Source organism: Jaculus jaculus, chromosome 12, assembly GCF_020740685.1.
Source record: "Jaculus jaculus isolate mJacJac1 chromosome 12, mJacJac1.mat.Y.cur, whole genome shotgun sequence".
NCBI classification, from domain to species: Eukaryota; Metazoa; Chordata; class Mammalia; order Rodentia; family Dipodidae; genus Jaculus; species Jaculus jaculus.
Genome location: NC_059113.1, coordinates 13466812 through 13483631, shown reverse-complemented (window position 1 = coordinate 13483631; position 16820 = coordinate 13466812). Strand labels below are relative to the sequence as shown.

The window sequence follows — 16820 nt, the reverse complement described above, 5'->3', positions numbered from 1 at the left end:
ATCGCCGTGTGTTCGAGGCCACCCTGAGGCTACATAGTGAATTCCATGTCAGCCTGGGCTAGAGTGAGACCCTACCTCAAAAAAAAAAAAAAAAAAAAAAAAAAGTATACTATTTTAGCTGACATTTGTAAAGACTATTTTTGGATTTTTGTTTTTCAAGGTAGGGTTTCACTCTAGTCCAGGCTGACCTGGAATTTACTGTGTAGTCTCAAGCTGGCCTTGAACTCACGGTGATCCCCCGACCTCTGCTTCCCAAATGCTGGGACTAAAGGTGTTCACCACTGTGCCTGGCCATTTTTGGAATTTTTTAATAAGTGAGAAATCACCGACTTTGAGTTGGAAGAAGTATACAAACAGTATCTTTGAAGTCATCTTTAGTTTATCTAAAATCTAAAGGGGAAGACTTGGGAACATCGCTGAGTGCTGGAGCCCTGGGTGTAATCCTAGTATAGCAAACAAACCCGGGGGGGTGGTGATGGGAGATGATTCCATGGACAGAAGGCTCGCCACACAGCGTGAGGCTGGAGCTCAGATCCCCAGCACCTGCATAAAAAAGTGGATATGATGGCATGCTTGCAATCCCAGCATTTGGGAGGCAAAGACAGGTTTCCCAGGGCAAGCTGGCTGGCTAGACTGGACTGAATTGACAAGCTCTGGGTTCAAATAAGTGATCCTGCCTCAACAGGTAAAGTAGAATCAAAGAAGACAGCCAGTGTCAACCTTTGTCCTCCACACACGTGCACACACACACACACATACATGTGCATATATGCCTGTGAACATGTATATGCGTGCCACTCACACACAAACAAGACAATTGGTTCTAAAAACAAATAGAAGGCCTGAAGAGAGAGATTAGCAGTTACAGGCACTTGCTTGCAAAGGCTGACAGTCATATTTGATACTCCAATACCCATGTAAAGATAGAAGCACAACATGGACATGCATCTGGAGTTCATTTGCAATGAGTGGCACGCCCATTCTCTCTCCCTATCTATTTGCCTCTTTTCTCTTAAGTAAGTAAGTAAATAAATATTTTAAAAAATAATTAGTAAAGGGATGAAATCAGTTTTAAATAGGAATGATGGTTGGTAATCCATTTCATGAAAAAGGAGAAAAATCATCTGAGCACATTGCTAGGACATTGAAATTTCTGGTAGATTTAGCATGAAAGGCACAACAAAGATAATAGAATTCATGATACGCACTCCTACAGGGACATCAGTGAGAAACTGGTTAGTGTCACTAATTCAAAGAGCATTGAAGATTAGTCACTGTCCAAGAAATCTTAAAATGTGCCTGGAAATCTTTGTTTGTGAAAGAAACATGATATCTTCTTAAATTTTATAGTAATCCTAAAATTTATATTTATGTGTAACCAATAAGCTGGGGGGTGGGGGAGCTTTTCTAAATGTCAGTAGTAGAAAACAAACTTCAGTCAGCCATAGTAGAAGAAAAACTGAAGTATCTCTCTTCACTTTGAGAAAATTCTGTTCCCAGCTCTGTCACATGAAGAGCCAATCACAGACTGCAGCCACCAAAGTCAGGATAAAATAGAGCTGGGTCAAGCTGTGCGTTCATACAATACAAGGTTATTCTTAATTTCCTGGTGTTTGTATCACTTGTCTGCTTTTAAAACTTATCTTTTAAGCTCTTTTCTAAATTTAAATTTCACTTTCAGGCTGCAGAGATGGCTTAGCAGTTAAAGTGCTTGCCTGCAAAGCTTAAGGACCCAGGCTGGACTCCCCAGAACCCATGTAAGCCAGACGCACAAGGTCATGCATGCGCACAAGGTGGTGCATGTGTCTGGAGTTTGATTGCAGTGGCTAGAGGCCCTGTGTACTAATTCTCTCCCTCTCCTTCCCCCCCCCCCACATAAGAAAACATAAATTTTACTTTCATGCCTATTTTTCTATTTGGAATTTTGTGCTTTTCTTTAAAGATGCTGCAAAATTCTGTGAGCTTTGGCTCACAAATCCCCATCCTACCTCAGAGACGATTAACATACTCAAGGGTAGGAGCACCATAGTGAACTCAGGAGGTTAACGTGTCTATCCACAGGTGGCGTGCCAAGACTCGGCCTCTCCTCCATGTGCGCATACTCACGTGCACACACATGTGTTCCACTCTCTGAATTCCCAGAATGCTGCGCTGGTCCTTTATTTCCAGTGTGGTAGACAGGTAGATTCTTCTGTAGAAGAGAAGACTAGAACAATACTGACACCAGGGAGCATTGTGGATGAATGTGAAATGTTCTCCATAGGCTTGTGTGTCTGAATACTTGGTCTCCAGCTAGTGGGGCTGTTTGGGAAGACTGTTGAACTTTTAGGAGGTGGAGTCTTGCTGGAGGAAAGCCACAGGGGTGGGGGGCAGGAGGTCAAAAGATTTTGTAGCCTGGGACTGAAGAGATGGCTCAGTTGTTAAAGGCACTTGCTTGCAGAGCCTAATGGCCTGGGTTCTAATGCCCAGTATCTACATGAAGCCACATGCACAACGTGACACATGCTTCTGGAATTTGTTTGCAGTGGCAAGAGGCCCTGGCATGCCATATTCTTTCTTGTCCCTTTCTCTTAAATAAAATTTTTTAAGAAAGATTTTGGGTGCTAGAGAGCTGGCTTAGAGGTTAAGGTGCTTGTCTGAAAAGCCTAAGTACCCATGTTCAACTCCACAGATTCCACATGAGTCAGACGCAAAAGGTGGCGCATGAGCAAGGTCTCTCACATGCACACAAGGTAGATGGCACATATTTGGAGTTTGATTACAGTGGCTGGAGGTCCTGGCATTCCAATTCATATTCTCTTTCTCATTTAAAAAAAAAAAAAGCTGGGTATGGTGGCGCACGCCTTTAATCCCTACATTCGAGAGGCAGAGGTGGGAGGATTGCCATGAGTTCGAGGCCACCCTGAGACTACATAGTGAATTCCAGGTCAGACTGAACTAGAGTGAAACCCTACCTCGAAAAAAACAATGTTTAAAAAGCCAGGCATGGTGGTGCACACCTTTAATCCCAGCACTCGGGAGGCAGAGGTAGGAGGATCGCTGAAAGCTCGAGGCCACCCTGAGACTACATAGTGAATTCCAGGTCAACCTGAGCCAGAGTGAGACCCTACCTCGAAAAACAAAAAAACAAACAAACAAACAAAAAGTTTAAAAATTAGAAAAAAAAACAGAAAAGATTTTATAGCTTGACTTTACTTCCTGTTTGTTTTCTGCTTCCTAATTCTGGCTACAATGTGAGAAGCTGAGCAGCCATGCCTTCCTGCCGTAATCAACCATGCCCCTCGAAACGTAAAGAAATTAAGCCCTTTCCTTCCTTATGTAGCTTCTGGTCAGGTATTTTTATTCACAGCAATGGTGAAGTAACTAACACAGGGAAAATATTCAGTCAGATCCACACAGTGGTCATATTCAACCCACGTCCTGAGAACTTCTAGTGGGCTTTCTTTTGTCCCCTAGTCATATATTTATATATGTGAACAGGCAAGCAAGCATTACCACACCACCAAGGAAAGCACTAAAAAAAAAAAGAAAAAAAAAAGGACAGAAAAGAAGCCACTGGGACTATAAAGGAGAAGAAATTTAAGCCCTCACAGGATCCTGAGAGAGAGGACATCTGTGGAATAAAAGCAGGACACCATAAAAAAGGAACATCCTGAAAATGAAGTAGAGCTCGTAGAAATAAAAATACACAGCAAAATAAATAAATATATGTGCAAGAGAAACTGTGTGGACTTCCGCCTTGGCATCTGTGCATGAAGGCAGAGTAAGGTTCAGAGGGAAATGACAGTGTAAGGAAAGAGTGGCAGGTACTTTTATAGACATTTGGATTTCATTTTGCAAAACACACTAAATTCAAGCCATCTCATCAGGATTAAAGTTATGAAATTTAAGAAAAATATAAATGAACAAACTTCTTTCAAGTGTTAGAAGATTAAATTAAGAAAATGAAGGGCTGAAGCTATGGCTTAGTGGTTAAAGCACTTGCCTGCAAAGCCAAAAGTTAATTCCCCAGGACCTGTGTAAGCCAGGTGCACAAGGTGGTGCATGCATCTGGAGTTTGTATGCAAGTGGCTAAAGGCTCTGAAATGCCCATGCCCATTTTCTTCCTCCCTCTTCCCTCCTTTTTCTCAAATAAATAAAAATAAGATATGTTTAAAATGAAAGAAAGAAAATGAAGCCCGGGTTGGTGGCACACACCTTTAATCTCAGCACTCAGGAGGCAGGGGTAGGAGGATCGCAGTTAGTTTGAGGCCAGCCTAGGACTACAGAGTGAGCTCCAGATCAGCCTGGGCTAGAGTGGGACTCTACCTTGGGAAAACAAATTACAGCAGTAGCAGCAGAAAGAAACTGAACATGGAAGAAAAATTAATACAATAAAGTATTTTGGCCCAGTTGAAACTGCCCTGTAACACACAGCACAGTGGATGAAAACAGACTTGGAAGGCTTGTTATAAAATTATACATCAGGGGCTGGAGAGATAGCGGTTAAGTGTCTTGGCTGTGAAACCTAAGGCCCCAGGTTCATTTTCCCAGTACTCACATAGAACTAGATCCACAAGGTGGCAATGCATCTGGAGTTTGTTTGCAGGAGCTAGTGGTCCTGGTGTGCCTATTCTTTCTCTGTCATCTGCTTCCCCTTCTCTCATAAATAAATGAAATATTTAAGAAAAAAATAAGAATGAAATTAACCACCAAGACAAACATATGACTCTATCAGCTTACATAAAGAAAATGAGAAATAGGTCACATGAAAAATAGAAATCAGAGTGCTTTATCAGTTTCACTGGGACTTAGTACTGGGTGTTAGAAATCAACAAAGTAATGCCTTTGAAACTATGGTTAGACATACTGGCTCACACCTGTAATCCCAGCACTCAGGAGCTAAGACAGGAGAATCACCATGAGTTAAGAGAGCCTAGGATACATAGAGAAACTATCTCCAAAAAAAAAGGTAGAGAACTGGGGAAGGGAGGTAATTCAGTCAGTAAAGTGTTGGCTTTGCAAGCCTGAGGCCATGAGTTCAGTCCCTCATAACTATGTAAAATTCCAGACGTGGCCATGCATGCCTGTAATCCCAGTACTGTGGTGAAGACAAGAGGACCCCTGGGGCTTTCTGCGCAGCCAGTTTACCCTAATTGGTGAACTCTAGGTCTGTGTCAAAAAGAGGTGATGACATTATCCTTCAATCTCCACATGCATGTGCATGCATATACACATGCATATATATGGGTGTATACACACTCAATAAATTATGTCTAGTCTGCATTCTCTCTTTCTTTGTCTTTTTTTTTTTTTTTTTTTTTGAGGCAAGCCCAACAGATTGCTTTTTGTTGTTGTTTTGTTTTGTTTTTTGTTTTTCAAGGTAGGATCTTACTCTATCCCAGGCTGACCTGGAATTCACTGTGTACTCTCAGGGTGACCTCAAACTCATCGTGATCCTCCTACCTCTGCCTCCCAAGTGCTGGGATTAAAGGCATGCACCACCACGCCTGGCCAGACTGCCTTTTTTTTTTTTTTAATTTTTATTTATTTATTTATTTGAGAGCGACAGACACAGGGAGAAAGACAGATAGAGGGAGAGAGAGAGAATGGGCGCACCAGGGCTTCCAGCCTCTGCAAACGAACTCCAGACGCGTGCGCCCCCTTGTGCGTCTGGCTAACGTGGGACCTGGGGAACCAAGCCTCGAACCGGGGTCCTTAGGCTTCACAGGCAAGCGCTTAACTGCTGAGCCATCTCTCCAGCCCTGCCTTTTTTTATGTGAGAGAGAGAATTGGCACGCCAGGCCTCCAGCCACTGCAATCAAATTCCAGACGCATGCGCCCCCTTGTGTGCATGTGCATCCTTGCATGTTTGCATCACTGCGTCTGGTTTACGTGGGACCTGGAGAGTTGAACATGAGTCCTGAGGCTTCACAGGCAAGCGCCTTAACCACTAAGTCATCTCTCCAGCCCTAGTCTGTAATTTTATACTTAGTCAAACTAGCCTTTGGGTAGAATTTAAACTTTTATATTTAGGCCTGGGGAGATGGTTCTGCAGTTAAAGGCACTTGTTTGCGGGCTGGAGAGATGGCTTAGCGGTTAAGTGCTTGCCTGTGAAGCCTAAGGACCCTGGTTCGAGGCTCGGTTCCCCAGGTCCCACGTTAGCCAGATGCACAAGGGGGCACATGCGTCTGGAGTTCGTTTGCAGAGGCTGGAAGCCCTGGCGCGCCCATTCTCTCTCTCTCCCTCTATCTGTCTTTCTGTCTGTGTCTGTCACTCTCAAATAAATAAATAAATTTTTAAAAAAAAAAAAAAGGCACTTGTTTGCAAAGCCTACCAACCCAGGTTTGATTCCCCAGTATCCACATAAAACCAGATGCACAGAGTGATGCATGAGACTGGAGCTCATTTGAAGAGTCAAGAGGCAACTTTTATACACATTCATTCTCTTTAAATAAGTAGCTTTTTAAGTTTTATATGTAAAGTCTGCACAGTAAGGGTAAGAGGCATCCAGTCCAGATTGGATCAGGGCAAAGGCTGTAGTAAGAACGGAAGAGGAGATAATAATAAAGAGTGCATGAGAGTGACACACGTTTAGAAGAGAGAGTTGAAATGGCCAATAGTGAGTTATGTAGGAAAGAAATGAAATTAGTATTCCATTCTCACCATATGCCTCTGCCTCCAGCAGGGTGAAGGCCAGACATGGCAGCATGTACCCCTGGTTGCAGCTCTGGGAGGTTGAGGAGGATCGCTTGAGCCCAGAAGCTCAAGACAAGACAAAGCGTATCTCAGAAGACAGAGAAGGAAGCAGACGGGGTGGGGGTGGGGGAGTCAGAGAGAGAAAGAGAAAGGAGGAGAAACCCGAATCCCAGCACTTGGGTAGCTGGAAGGTCATGCGGTCTGGTCACATGGCAAGAACCTGTCTCAAAGGTAAGAAGGACTGGCTATGGCCCAGGTAGAAGGATCATCATGAGTTTGAGGCCAGCCTGGTCTACCAAGTGAGTTTCAGGACAGCCTGAACTAGAGCAAGACCCTATCTGAAAATACAAAAAAGAAAAATTAAGTCTGGATAATGAAAGTGTATTTGTGTATCACAAGTAAGCAAATGACAGCAAATGTTGGCAAAAATGTGGGAAGATAGGAACCCTTATTCACTGCTGGTGGGACTGTAAACTGGTGCGGCCACTGTAGAAAACAGCACAGAGATCTGAAAATAGACCTGCTGTATTATCCAGCTATACCACTCCTGGGTACATGTTTGAAGGGCTATAAGTCACCATACCACAGAAACACACATCCAAGTTACTAGCTCTACACTATAACCAGGGAATGGAGCCAACTTAAATGTCTACCAACAGACAAATGGATTAAAAATGCAGTATGTAACTGAGGCCTTCATGACCCCACAGTGATTTCCATAACCCCACAGAGAGTTCCCAGGGTGAGGGGATACAAGTGCACAACCTGTTATATAAAAAAATCAAAATACATTTGTTTGTTATTTGTTTTGTTTTTGAGGTAGGGTATCACTCTAGCCCAGATTGTCCTTGAATTCACTCAGAACTCTCAGGGTAGCCTCAAACGCACAATGATCCTCCTACCTCTGCCTCCCAAGTGCAGGGATTAAAGGCATGTGTCACCATACCTGGCTAAAATTAATTTTTTTTTCAAAATAGCCTCATGCTAGCCCAGACCAACCCAGAATTTACTGTAGTCTCAGGTAGCCTTGAGTTTACGGTAATCCTCCTACCTCTGCCTCCCGAGTACTGGGATTACAGACGTGTACCACCATGCCTGGCAAAAATTAAATTTTTTAAAAATGCAGTACAGAGCTGGGGAGATGGCTCAGCTGTTAAAGGCACCTCTTACAAAGTCTGCTGGCCAGGTTCAATTCCCTAGTACCTGCGCAAAGCCAAGTACGCAAAGTGACACGTGGATTTGGGGTTTGCTCACAGTGGCAAGAGGCCCCAGTGCACCCCTACTCTAGCTCTAGTCCCCCCCCTCACATTGCAAATAAAAAAAAATTATTGTGGGCTAGAGGGATGGCTCAACAGTTAAGGCACTTGCCTGAGAAGCCTAATGACCCTAGTTCAGTTCCCCAGTATACATGTAAAGCAGACACACAAGGTGTTGTTCATTTGAAGTGGCTGGAGGCCCTGGTGCACCCATTCTCTCTCTCTGTCGGGTGGGCATGCTGGCAGACACCTTTATCCTAGAACTCAGGAGGCAGAGGTAGAAGGATCAGCTGTGAGTTCAAGGCCACCCTGAAAATACATAGTGAATTCTTAGGTCAGCCTAGGCTAGAGTGAGACCCTACCTCTAAAAACCAAACAAAAAAAGGAAAATGTGGTACATATTCACAGTGAAGTTTTATACAACCATAAAGAAAAATGAAATCATGACATTTTCAGAAAAATGGATGTTAAATGAAACAAGCCAGGCTCAGACAAATGTTAAATGTTTTCTGTCATGCAAAACCTAAACTTGAAATTATGTTTGTCTATATATGTGTGTTTGTAGGTCATGAAACTCGTGAGGGGGGAGAAAAGGTCTGAAGGGAGGTGGCGGGAATACAGAAGGTAATGAAATACGTAAGTGAGGGAAGAAAGGGACCCAGCTGCGGGGCAGCCCAGGGAGCGGAACAAGTGAGAACAAATCAGCGACAGTATGAAGGAGACACAATGAACCCTACTCCTTTGTATGCTGACCTCAGAATGTAAAACATATAGAAAACATTCCTGTTACCTGCTTCTTTCACTTTTGGAAAGTTCTAGAAATACAGCTGCATATGTATATATGCCCCTCTGCACATACATGTAATTTTTTTTTTATTTGTTTGTTTTTTTGAGATAGGGTCTCTAGCCCAGGCTGACCTGGAGTTCACTATGGAGTCTCAGGGTGGCCTTGAACTCACAGTGATCCTCCTACCTCTGCCTCCTGAGTGCTGGGATTAAAGGCGTGCGCCACCACACCCAGCTACATACATGTAATTCTGTGTGCTCCTGTTGATTCTTACTTTGAGATACATGTGTATTTGGGTGTGTTTTGCCATTTGTGTTTTTCCATGTCTTCCAGGTTTGTAACACTGATCAAGTGCTATTTTTGTAGTTGAGGGGAAAAAAATGAAGAGTTGTTTTTAGCTTATTTGAAAAAAAAAAATATATGGCAAGTGCAAAGAAGAAAACATCCTATTCTTACCACCCAAAACTGACCACTGTAACATTTGCCTGTTTGCCTCAGTTGTTTTTCTATCTGCAAATATATTTAAAAAAATATGATTACCACCACAAAGACATTAACCTTGGCCATGGCTCAGGTATGAGCTAATGGCTGAGAGGGAGTCCTTTTCCCTTCAAGTGCTCTTTAAGGGTAGACAACTGGAGACTGGAGAACAATTCACAGTAAGCCAGAAGGAGGGAGGTGTGGCCATATGTCCCAGTTCCCTGCCCAGTCCAAGTTGCTCTGGTGCTCTGGTGACGCAGTGGGAGACGTCCCAGTTTGGGGCAGGGAATGATAAGGAGAGTAGGTACAAGAAATTAAGAAGTGGCCACATGACTGAAGCCAGGTCGCTGCTTAGGGTGAGGGAGAAAGAAGACCAAGAAAAGATTTGGACCAAGTCATAAGACATGCTGGAAGCTAACCTAAGTTCCACCATGAAACTTGGGGCAGGAAGGGGCCAAGGTGAGCCCAGCACGTCTTGTAGCTAAATTCAGAAAGTGATAAATGGGCTGGGGAGGTAGCTTGCCTGCAAAGCCTAAGAACCCAGGTTCCGTTCACCAGCACATGTAAGCCAGATGCACAAGGCACATACATGGCACATGCATCTGGAGTTCGTTTGCAGTGTGCACACATTCTCTCTCAAAGAAATAAAATATATAAATAAAGTGATAAACAACACTCACCACTGATGGGAATATGTCAGAAGGTCACAGAAGCCAAGTGCAAGGTCATAGGAGCTAACTGCCAGTACCCCAGAGCATGAAATCAGCACCCATGGTTCACACTGATGTAGTGGGGGGCTGAGTAACTCGGGAATCAGCCCTCCTATTGTGCGAGGGAAGTGACTGCATTGCCTCAGCCTAGGGCTCCAGGGCCATGTGAGAAGACCATGTCCATAGCATGTGTCTGTGATGAGAAGGGCTCTTTATTCTCTGGTATTCCTTCCCCAAGCCCATGACCCCATCTAGGTGGAAGGGAAACACTGGCAAATCCCAGTGGGAGGAGCCTGTAAAACATCTGAGGAGCTCCTTAAGACTTAAGTTAGCACAGGGCATGCTGGTTCACACCTTTAATCGCAGAGGCCGAGGCAGAGGTAGGAGGATCGCTGTGACTTTGAGGCCAGCCTGGGCTACAGAGTGAGTTCCAGGTCACTCTGGGCTAGAGTGAGACCCTGCCTCGGAAATAAAGTACAGCAACCAAACAAAAACTCATTATCAGAATCAAGGAAAGTCTAGAAACTGCTGCAGCCAAGAAGTACCTAAGGGGACTTAAGGGTTAAGTGTAATATTAAGACCGGAGTGGACTTCTAGCACTGAGAAAGGATGTGGGGAACTAAGAACTCAAATGTAATCAGACGTTAATATATCACATGGTTCATGATCATGACTAATGTTCCATACTAATACAATATGCTAATAAAAGGGGAAACAGCATAGGGACATAGGAATTATAATTCACAATTTTTCTGTATATCTATGGGTTTTTAAAATAAAAGTCTTAAAAGGTGTATTAGCAGGTAGACATAGCTTTTTATTTATGTATTTCAAGATAGGGTCTTACTCTAGTCCAAGCTGATCTGGAATTCACTATGTAGTCTCAGGGTGGACTTGAACTTATGGCGATCCTCCTACCTCTGCCTCCCGAGCGCTGGGATTAAAGGTGTGCGCCACCACACCTGGCTTAATATTTATTTATTTATTTGAGAGAGAGAACAAGTAGGCATGTCAGGTTTGTAGCCACTATAAATGGACTCCAGACATATGTATCACCTTTGTGCATCTGGCTTACGTGGGTATTGGGGAATCAAATCTGGATCCTTAGGTTTCCTAGGCAAGTACCTTAACCGCTAAGCTATCTCTCCAGCCCAGACATAGCTTTTGAGCTAGCCAGTTGAAAAAATATGGAAAGGTTACTTGTAATCATAGATAGCTGGAGTAGACACCCAAGAGTCCCAGGTCCGTGTGCATATTCCGCATCGCCAGGCTGTCTCCGCCCAAGCACACAACCTGAACGACACCTTCCAGACTTTTTGGGTTGTTTGCAACAAGGTCTCATGTAGCTCAGACTGGCCTCCAGTTCACTGTGTAGTCAAGGATAGCCTTGAACTCCTGGTCCTCCTCCTCCTACCTCCTAGGTGCTGGGATTATGTGGTGGTAGAGATCAAACAGAGTTGTGCAAGAACTCTAGCCAACTGGGCTATATTCCCAACTCTGTTTTCAGAGCCTTAACCATGATCCCCTTCTGATCCACACTGAGCATTTTGATCAAATACCTAACAAATCCATGTGAAAAGAACACTGAATTGTGAATGGCAGAGAGAAGCTGGGCCAGAAGATGGGGCCCCTGGTGGCATGGGAGGCAGCGCAGTGAAGCCGGGCCAGTCACTGAACTGCTTAGAGTCTGCCTCCTTGTTTGTGTGATGAGAGGGTTGAACTGAAATAAAATACAGCAACTTGAAGTTTCCACAGTTCTGTGATTTTAAGATACTGCTTAGGGAAGCTGTGGCCCTGCAGACAGTGGACCCCAAATTCCCGTCTCCTTGGTTTGTGGTCTGTCATGCCAGACTCAGCAAGGCCGCTTTGAGGGTTCCTTAGGGTTCACATCCTGTTCTCCACATTCTTGGGGTGGAGATTCCTTATAGATCAGCAGAAGGGCTCGTTCTTCCTCATCTTTGGTTTCATAGTTGAAGAAACTATGCTCCAAGGAGGTTGACTTACTCAAACGACAAGGCCAGTGGGGCAGAGACCAGGCTTTCTGCTGCTGAGAGCTTTGCGCACTGCAGAGCTCGGGCTGCCTGCAGTGTCTCCAACTTACCACCGACCATCAGCCCCCATCCCCAATCTTGGGGAACATGATGGGGTCTGGGTAGAAGACCCAGCCCCCCTGAGGCTTCCTTTTCAGATCTGAGAAAGGGTAGCAGCAGTTTCATTTCTCTCTCCCCTTTCCAGGTCCATAGCATACCTCTGCCTGGTAATTATGCAGCCTGAGATGCTTTGTTTACAGAAGCCACGTGAATCAGCCAGCCCCAAAGGGTTAACTCTCCCCAAATTATGGGGCTGGGTTAACAACAAACAGGATGTCCTCCAGAAATTAAATTTAAACTACTGTGACTCAGGCTGGCCCATCCCCTCCACCAGATCACTGTCCAGGGTTATTATCGGTGGTTAATTATACTGTTGGGGTTAGCGGCGGTGTTGGTCAGCTTGGGCCAGATGGAAGCAGGCTTAGGAGAAGGGGGGAGTGGAGGGCAGCATGGGTAGAAAGAGTTGAATGAAGAACCTCTGCCCACGTCCAAGAGCCAAGAGGAGAGTGCCGAGTGGGACTGGCTTCAAGACCCTTTGCTGAGCTAACCCCAGAGTCACTCGCTCCCTGCCTGCCTGCGTACAAGGCAGGTGTAGGGAGGCATAGACTACCATCTCTGTCACCGCTGGGTTGGTGGCTTTCTCACCTGGCCACCATGCAGTTCTTCTTAGGAACTTAGGCTCATAGGATTGTCAGGCCTTGAAGGAAGCCTCTAAATTGCCTGGTTAATCCACTCATCAGAGTAGGAAAGCCAGCCAGTCACAGGGCAATAGCTGTCACCATGGGACAGCCTGCTCCAGGGGCAGAGGTTGCACTGGTACTCCGCTTCCAGGCCCTGGTCCCTTGATCTCCCTGTGTTAGACTGGGCAGTTTGGTAGGCAGAACTTACCATGACAAGAGCTTACCAAAGGGGAATCTGGTAGGCAGAGCTCAGCAAGTTCAAGGTAGACCTGGGCTGCATGGCAGACTCTTCACCACATTAGCCATATTGAGATCTTGTTGACTTTCAGCCATTCACAAATATCCCTATAAATTATCACTTCTCCCCAGCATTCCAAGAAACTTGCAGAGCCACAGTGTGCTACCATAGGGAAGCTGGAATACCTCTTACAGGGATAAGTGGCCTTGTGGGAGATTTTTGTTTTGTTACATTGTTTTCTTTTTTTTAATTTATTTGTTTATTTTATTTATTTATTTGAGAGCTACAGACAGAGAAAGAGGCAGAGAGAGAAAGAGAATGAGTGGGCACGCCAGGGCTTCCAGCCACTGCAAACAAACTCCAGACGCATGCACCCCCTTGTGTATCTGGCTAACGTGGGTCCTGGGGAATCGAGCCTTGAACCGGTGTCCTTAGGCTTTACAGGCAAGTGCTTAACCACTACACCATCTCTCCAGCCCTGTTATGTTGTTTTCAAGGTAGGGTCTTCACTTTAGCCCAGGCTAACCCGAAATTCACTATGTAGTCTCAGGGTGGACTCAAACACACAGTGAACCTCCTACCTCTGCCTCCAAGTGCTGGGATTAAAGGTATGTGCCACCACGCCCAGCCTCTTACAGGGTTTTTAAAGGCATAGTTGCAAGAATGACAACTGTCATATCGACTGTAATTTCTCACTTTGCAGCTCTGTGTTTAGAGTGATTGTTCCTCTGGGAGCCTACCGTTCCTGTCCTCCCTTTTTGAGTGTATTTAAGTGACAGACCATTAATAGAAAAGATGTTCTAGGCAGGAGGTGGTATCCAAGAGCCTATGTGGAACATGATTCCAGAATCAAGGCAGGTGTGGCAGAAAGGCCACCCTTCATCCCCTCCTTCCTTGTTTCTCACAGCGTCCCTTTCTTTCCCCTTCTTACAGGATTCCTTTCAAAATTGGGCAGCCAAAGAAACAGATTGTTCCCAAAACAGTGAGTAACCTGATTCTCTCTCTGAATCTCAATTCTACCTTCTGAACTCCCAGCCCACCCCTCTCTTCAGTACTGGGACTTGAACTTGGGGCCTTATGCATGCTTAAGCAAGTGCTCTACCACTGAGCTACATTCCTAGCCCAGAACCTAAGGTTTTTTTTTTAATATTTTATTTTTATTTATTTGTTTGACACAGAAAGAGGGAGATTGAGAGAGAGAGAATGGGCACGCCAGGGCCTTTCAGCCACTGCAAACAAACTCCAGACATATGTACTCCTTGTGCATCTGGCTGACGTGGGTCCTTTGGCTTTGCAGGCAAGCACCTCATCCACTAAGCCATCCCTCCAGCCCAGAACCTGAGTTTTGACTGAGCACCCCCTTGAGGCTGGGAGGTCAGTACTGTGAGACCCATAGGGGCCTCCTGACCTGGGTCCTGTTGGCTGCTTCCCTACCCAAGGGCAAGTGGAAAAGGACATGGTTTACAAAGGTATGGAGGAAGCTTGGTGTCAGAGCATTCCTATTCTTGAGGGGTCCTAGAACATAACCCCACCCCCAGGACAGGCCCACATCATTATTTCTGATCACTTTAGCTGCATAAATGACTAGGCAGCCTGTCAGGTGGCCCAGGTACCTTTGTCTTCATGACCAAGTATAATCTCTTCCATGAGAAAGGGGTGGTAACTCCCACCTGCCTTTGGGCACTCAGTACATAGTACTCATCCCTCTTACCTCTGCGATGGGAGAAGAAGAGCTGCAGATTCCTAGAAGCTTAGAACTGAGCCCGTGGAGCTCATCTGGTCCCACTACTGGATCTTGCCTGATGAGGAAAATCAGACCATAGAGCAGTGAGGATGTTGGTATGTCTACACACCCTCTCTTGCAGGGCTGGAGTTAGAGCTGCAGTCTGAGGCTCTAGTTAGTCCTCTACCTGCTCTGGCTATGCTGACCTCCAAAAAGATCCAGTACAGAACAGCCTCTTTAGCCCTTCACCCACAATTCTGAGCAAGGCCCTGGGTTTAATGTGAGTAGTCATGTAGAGAAAGAGCCTCTCCCAGGACAGCTCCAAGTAAGTCCAGCACTGTCCACACAGTAGAGACCCTTGTCCCATCCCCTGGTCCCCTGACATTCCTCCTTGTCTTCCTTCTTCCCTCCTTGGCCCAGCTCTGGAATTACAGCAAAGGTCCTCCTTTCATTTGGCAGGAAGCTCAGTACACATGTGACCAGTACCTCCATCTTTGGGAAGACCAAAGTGAGGTCACATGAATGGAACTGGGCTCGACTTAAAAGAGTCCTCTTCTACCATATGCAAAGGCAGGTCCCACACAGACTCCGTGTCACCTCCAGGCCAGGGCTGACCATCTGTGAAGACTCTCAGCTGAAACTCAGAGAATCCTGGTGTGCAAAGGCCAGGCTCTAGCCAGCTCCAAGGAGTGGGGAAATATGGCTTTGAGTCTCTAGAGTGTAATCTATGGCACATCTAAAAGAGAAATGGTTTTAGGAAGGGCCTTATATTCCCATCACTCACTACCCAAAACAGACAAAAGTCTTTCCATCTGGTCTGTGAGACCCACACCTCCCAGAATAAGTAGTGGCAACTGATGGTTGCTGGAAGAAAGTCACATCTCTTAGTGATACAGCCACTGGTGGGCTGCCCACCCACCAGTAAATAACACACCAATATCATGCAAGCAACCTTAATTTAACTTAGTGGATTTAAAAAACAAAAAAGGCTGGAGAGATGGCTTAGCAGCAGTTAAGGCGCTTGCCCACTAAGTCTAAGGACCCAGGTGTGATTTCCCAGTACCCATGTAAGCCAGACACACAAAGTGATGTATGCATCTGGAATTTGTATGCAGTGGCTAGAAGCCCTGGTGTGCCCATATTCATTCATTGTCTGTCTATCTGTCTGTCTCTCTCTTTATTGGCCTCTGTCTCTCAAATAAATAAAATTAAATATTTCTTTTTAAAAAACATGAAAGGAGCATAGGAATCTAATGGGAGGAAGGAAGGTTTTAGTGAAAAGCAGAAGAGAGAAAGTAATATTGGGGAAAAGATCAAAATGTACCAAATATATGTATGAAGGTGTCAAAAAAAATTTTTATTTTACTTTTTTTTAAAAATTTTTTTTTAAATTTATTTATTTGAGAGTGACAGACACAGAGAGAAAGATAGATAGAGGGAGAGAGAGAGAATGGGCGCGCCAGGGCTTCCAGCCTCTGCAAACGAACTCCAGACGCGTGCGCCCCCTTGTGCATTTGGCTAACGTGGGACCTGGGGAACCGAGCCTCGAACCGGGGTCCTTAGGCTTCACAGGCAAGCGATTAACCACTAAACCATCTCTCCAGCCCTTTTTTAGTTTTTTAAATCCCTCCTGCTACCACAACCCTCATCACATGGCCTTTGCTTCCCCACAGAGTCCATTGTTGGAAAGGTGTTGGGTCCTTTTTTTTTGTTTAGAATAACTGTCTTAGCTCATGGCTTCATAGACACAAGTTCATCATGGGAGGGTTCATGGGTCCTTTACTATGAGAAGTAGCAAAGACTCCCAGGAAGAGCACGGTCCCTTGGCTTCCTTTCTCTTCTCTGCCTGTCCCTCTCCCCAGCACCAAGCAGACATCCAGTAGTGATCACAGCTTAGGAGGCACACTGTTTGGACCTTGGGAACAAGCCTTAGCCTCTCTGCGCCATCAGTTCCTTGTGTATAAGGTGAGCATGACCCCAGGACTCATGTCACATATGTGCATAGAAGTTTCTTCATCCAGTTCCTGATCCGTAAGAAGCCCCCAGAGGCAGCCCCTGCCTTGGGAGATCAACTGATTTGGCTTAAGCTAAAGCCATTAAGCATCCCCTGGGCCAATAACTTCATTCCTCAATACAGTGAAGTTGTGGGCTAGGCCTTTGATCTCTCACCAGAAGCCA

At 45.2% G+C, this 16820-nt stretch overlaps 1 protein-coding gene across 3 annotated transcripts in view; it reads left to right on the top strand.

Annotated features, from left to right (window-relative positions):
* Bin3 (bridging integrator 3) overlaps window positions 1-16820 on the top strand; it is a 48447-nt gene that overhangs the window by 14080 nt on the left and 17547 nt on the right. For 2 of the 3 annotated variants that reach the window (XM_045131219.1, XM_045131221.1), the window contains exon 2: window positions 13853-13901. In XM_045131219.1, the coding sequence (XP_044987154.1) occupies window positions 13853-13901 (49 nt within the window). Of the gene's footprint in view, window positions 1-13852; window positions 13902-16584; window positions 16608-16820 lie in introns of those variants that run through there. The other variant, XM_045131222.1, reaches the window with a different exon arrangement.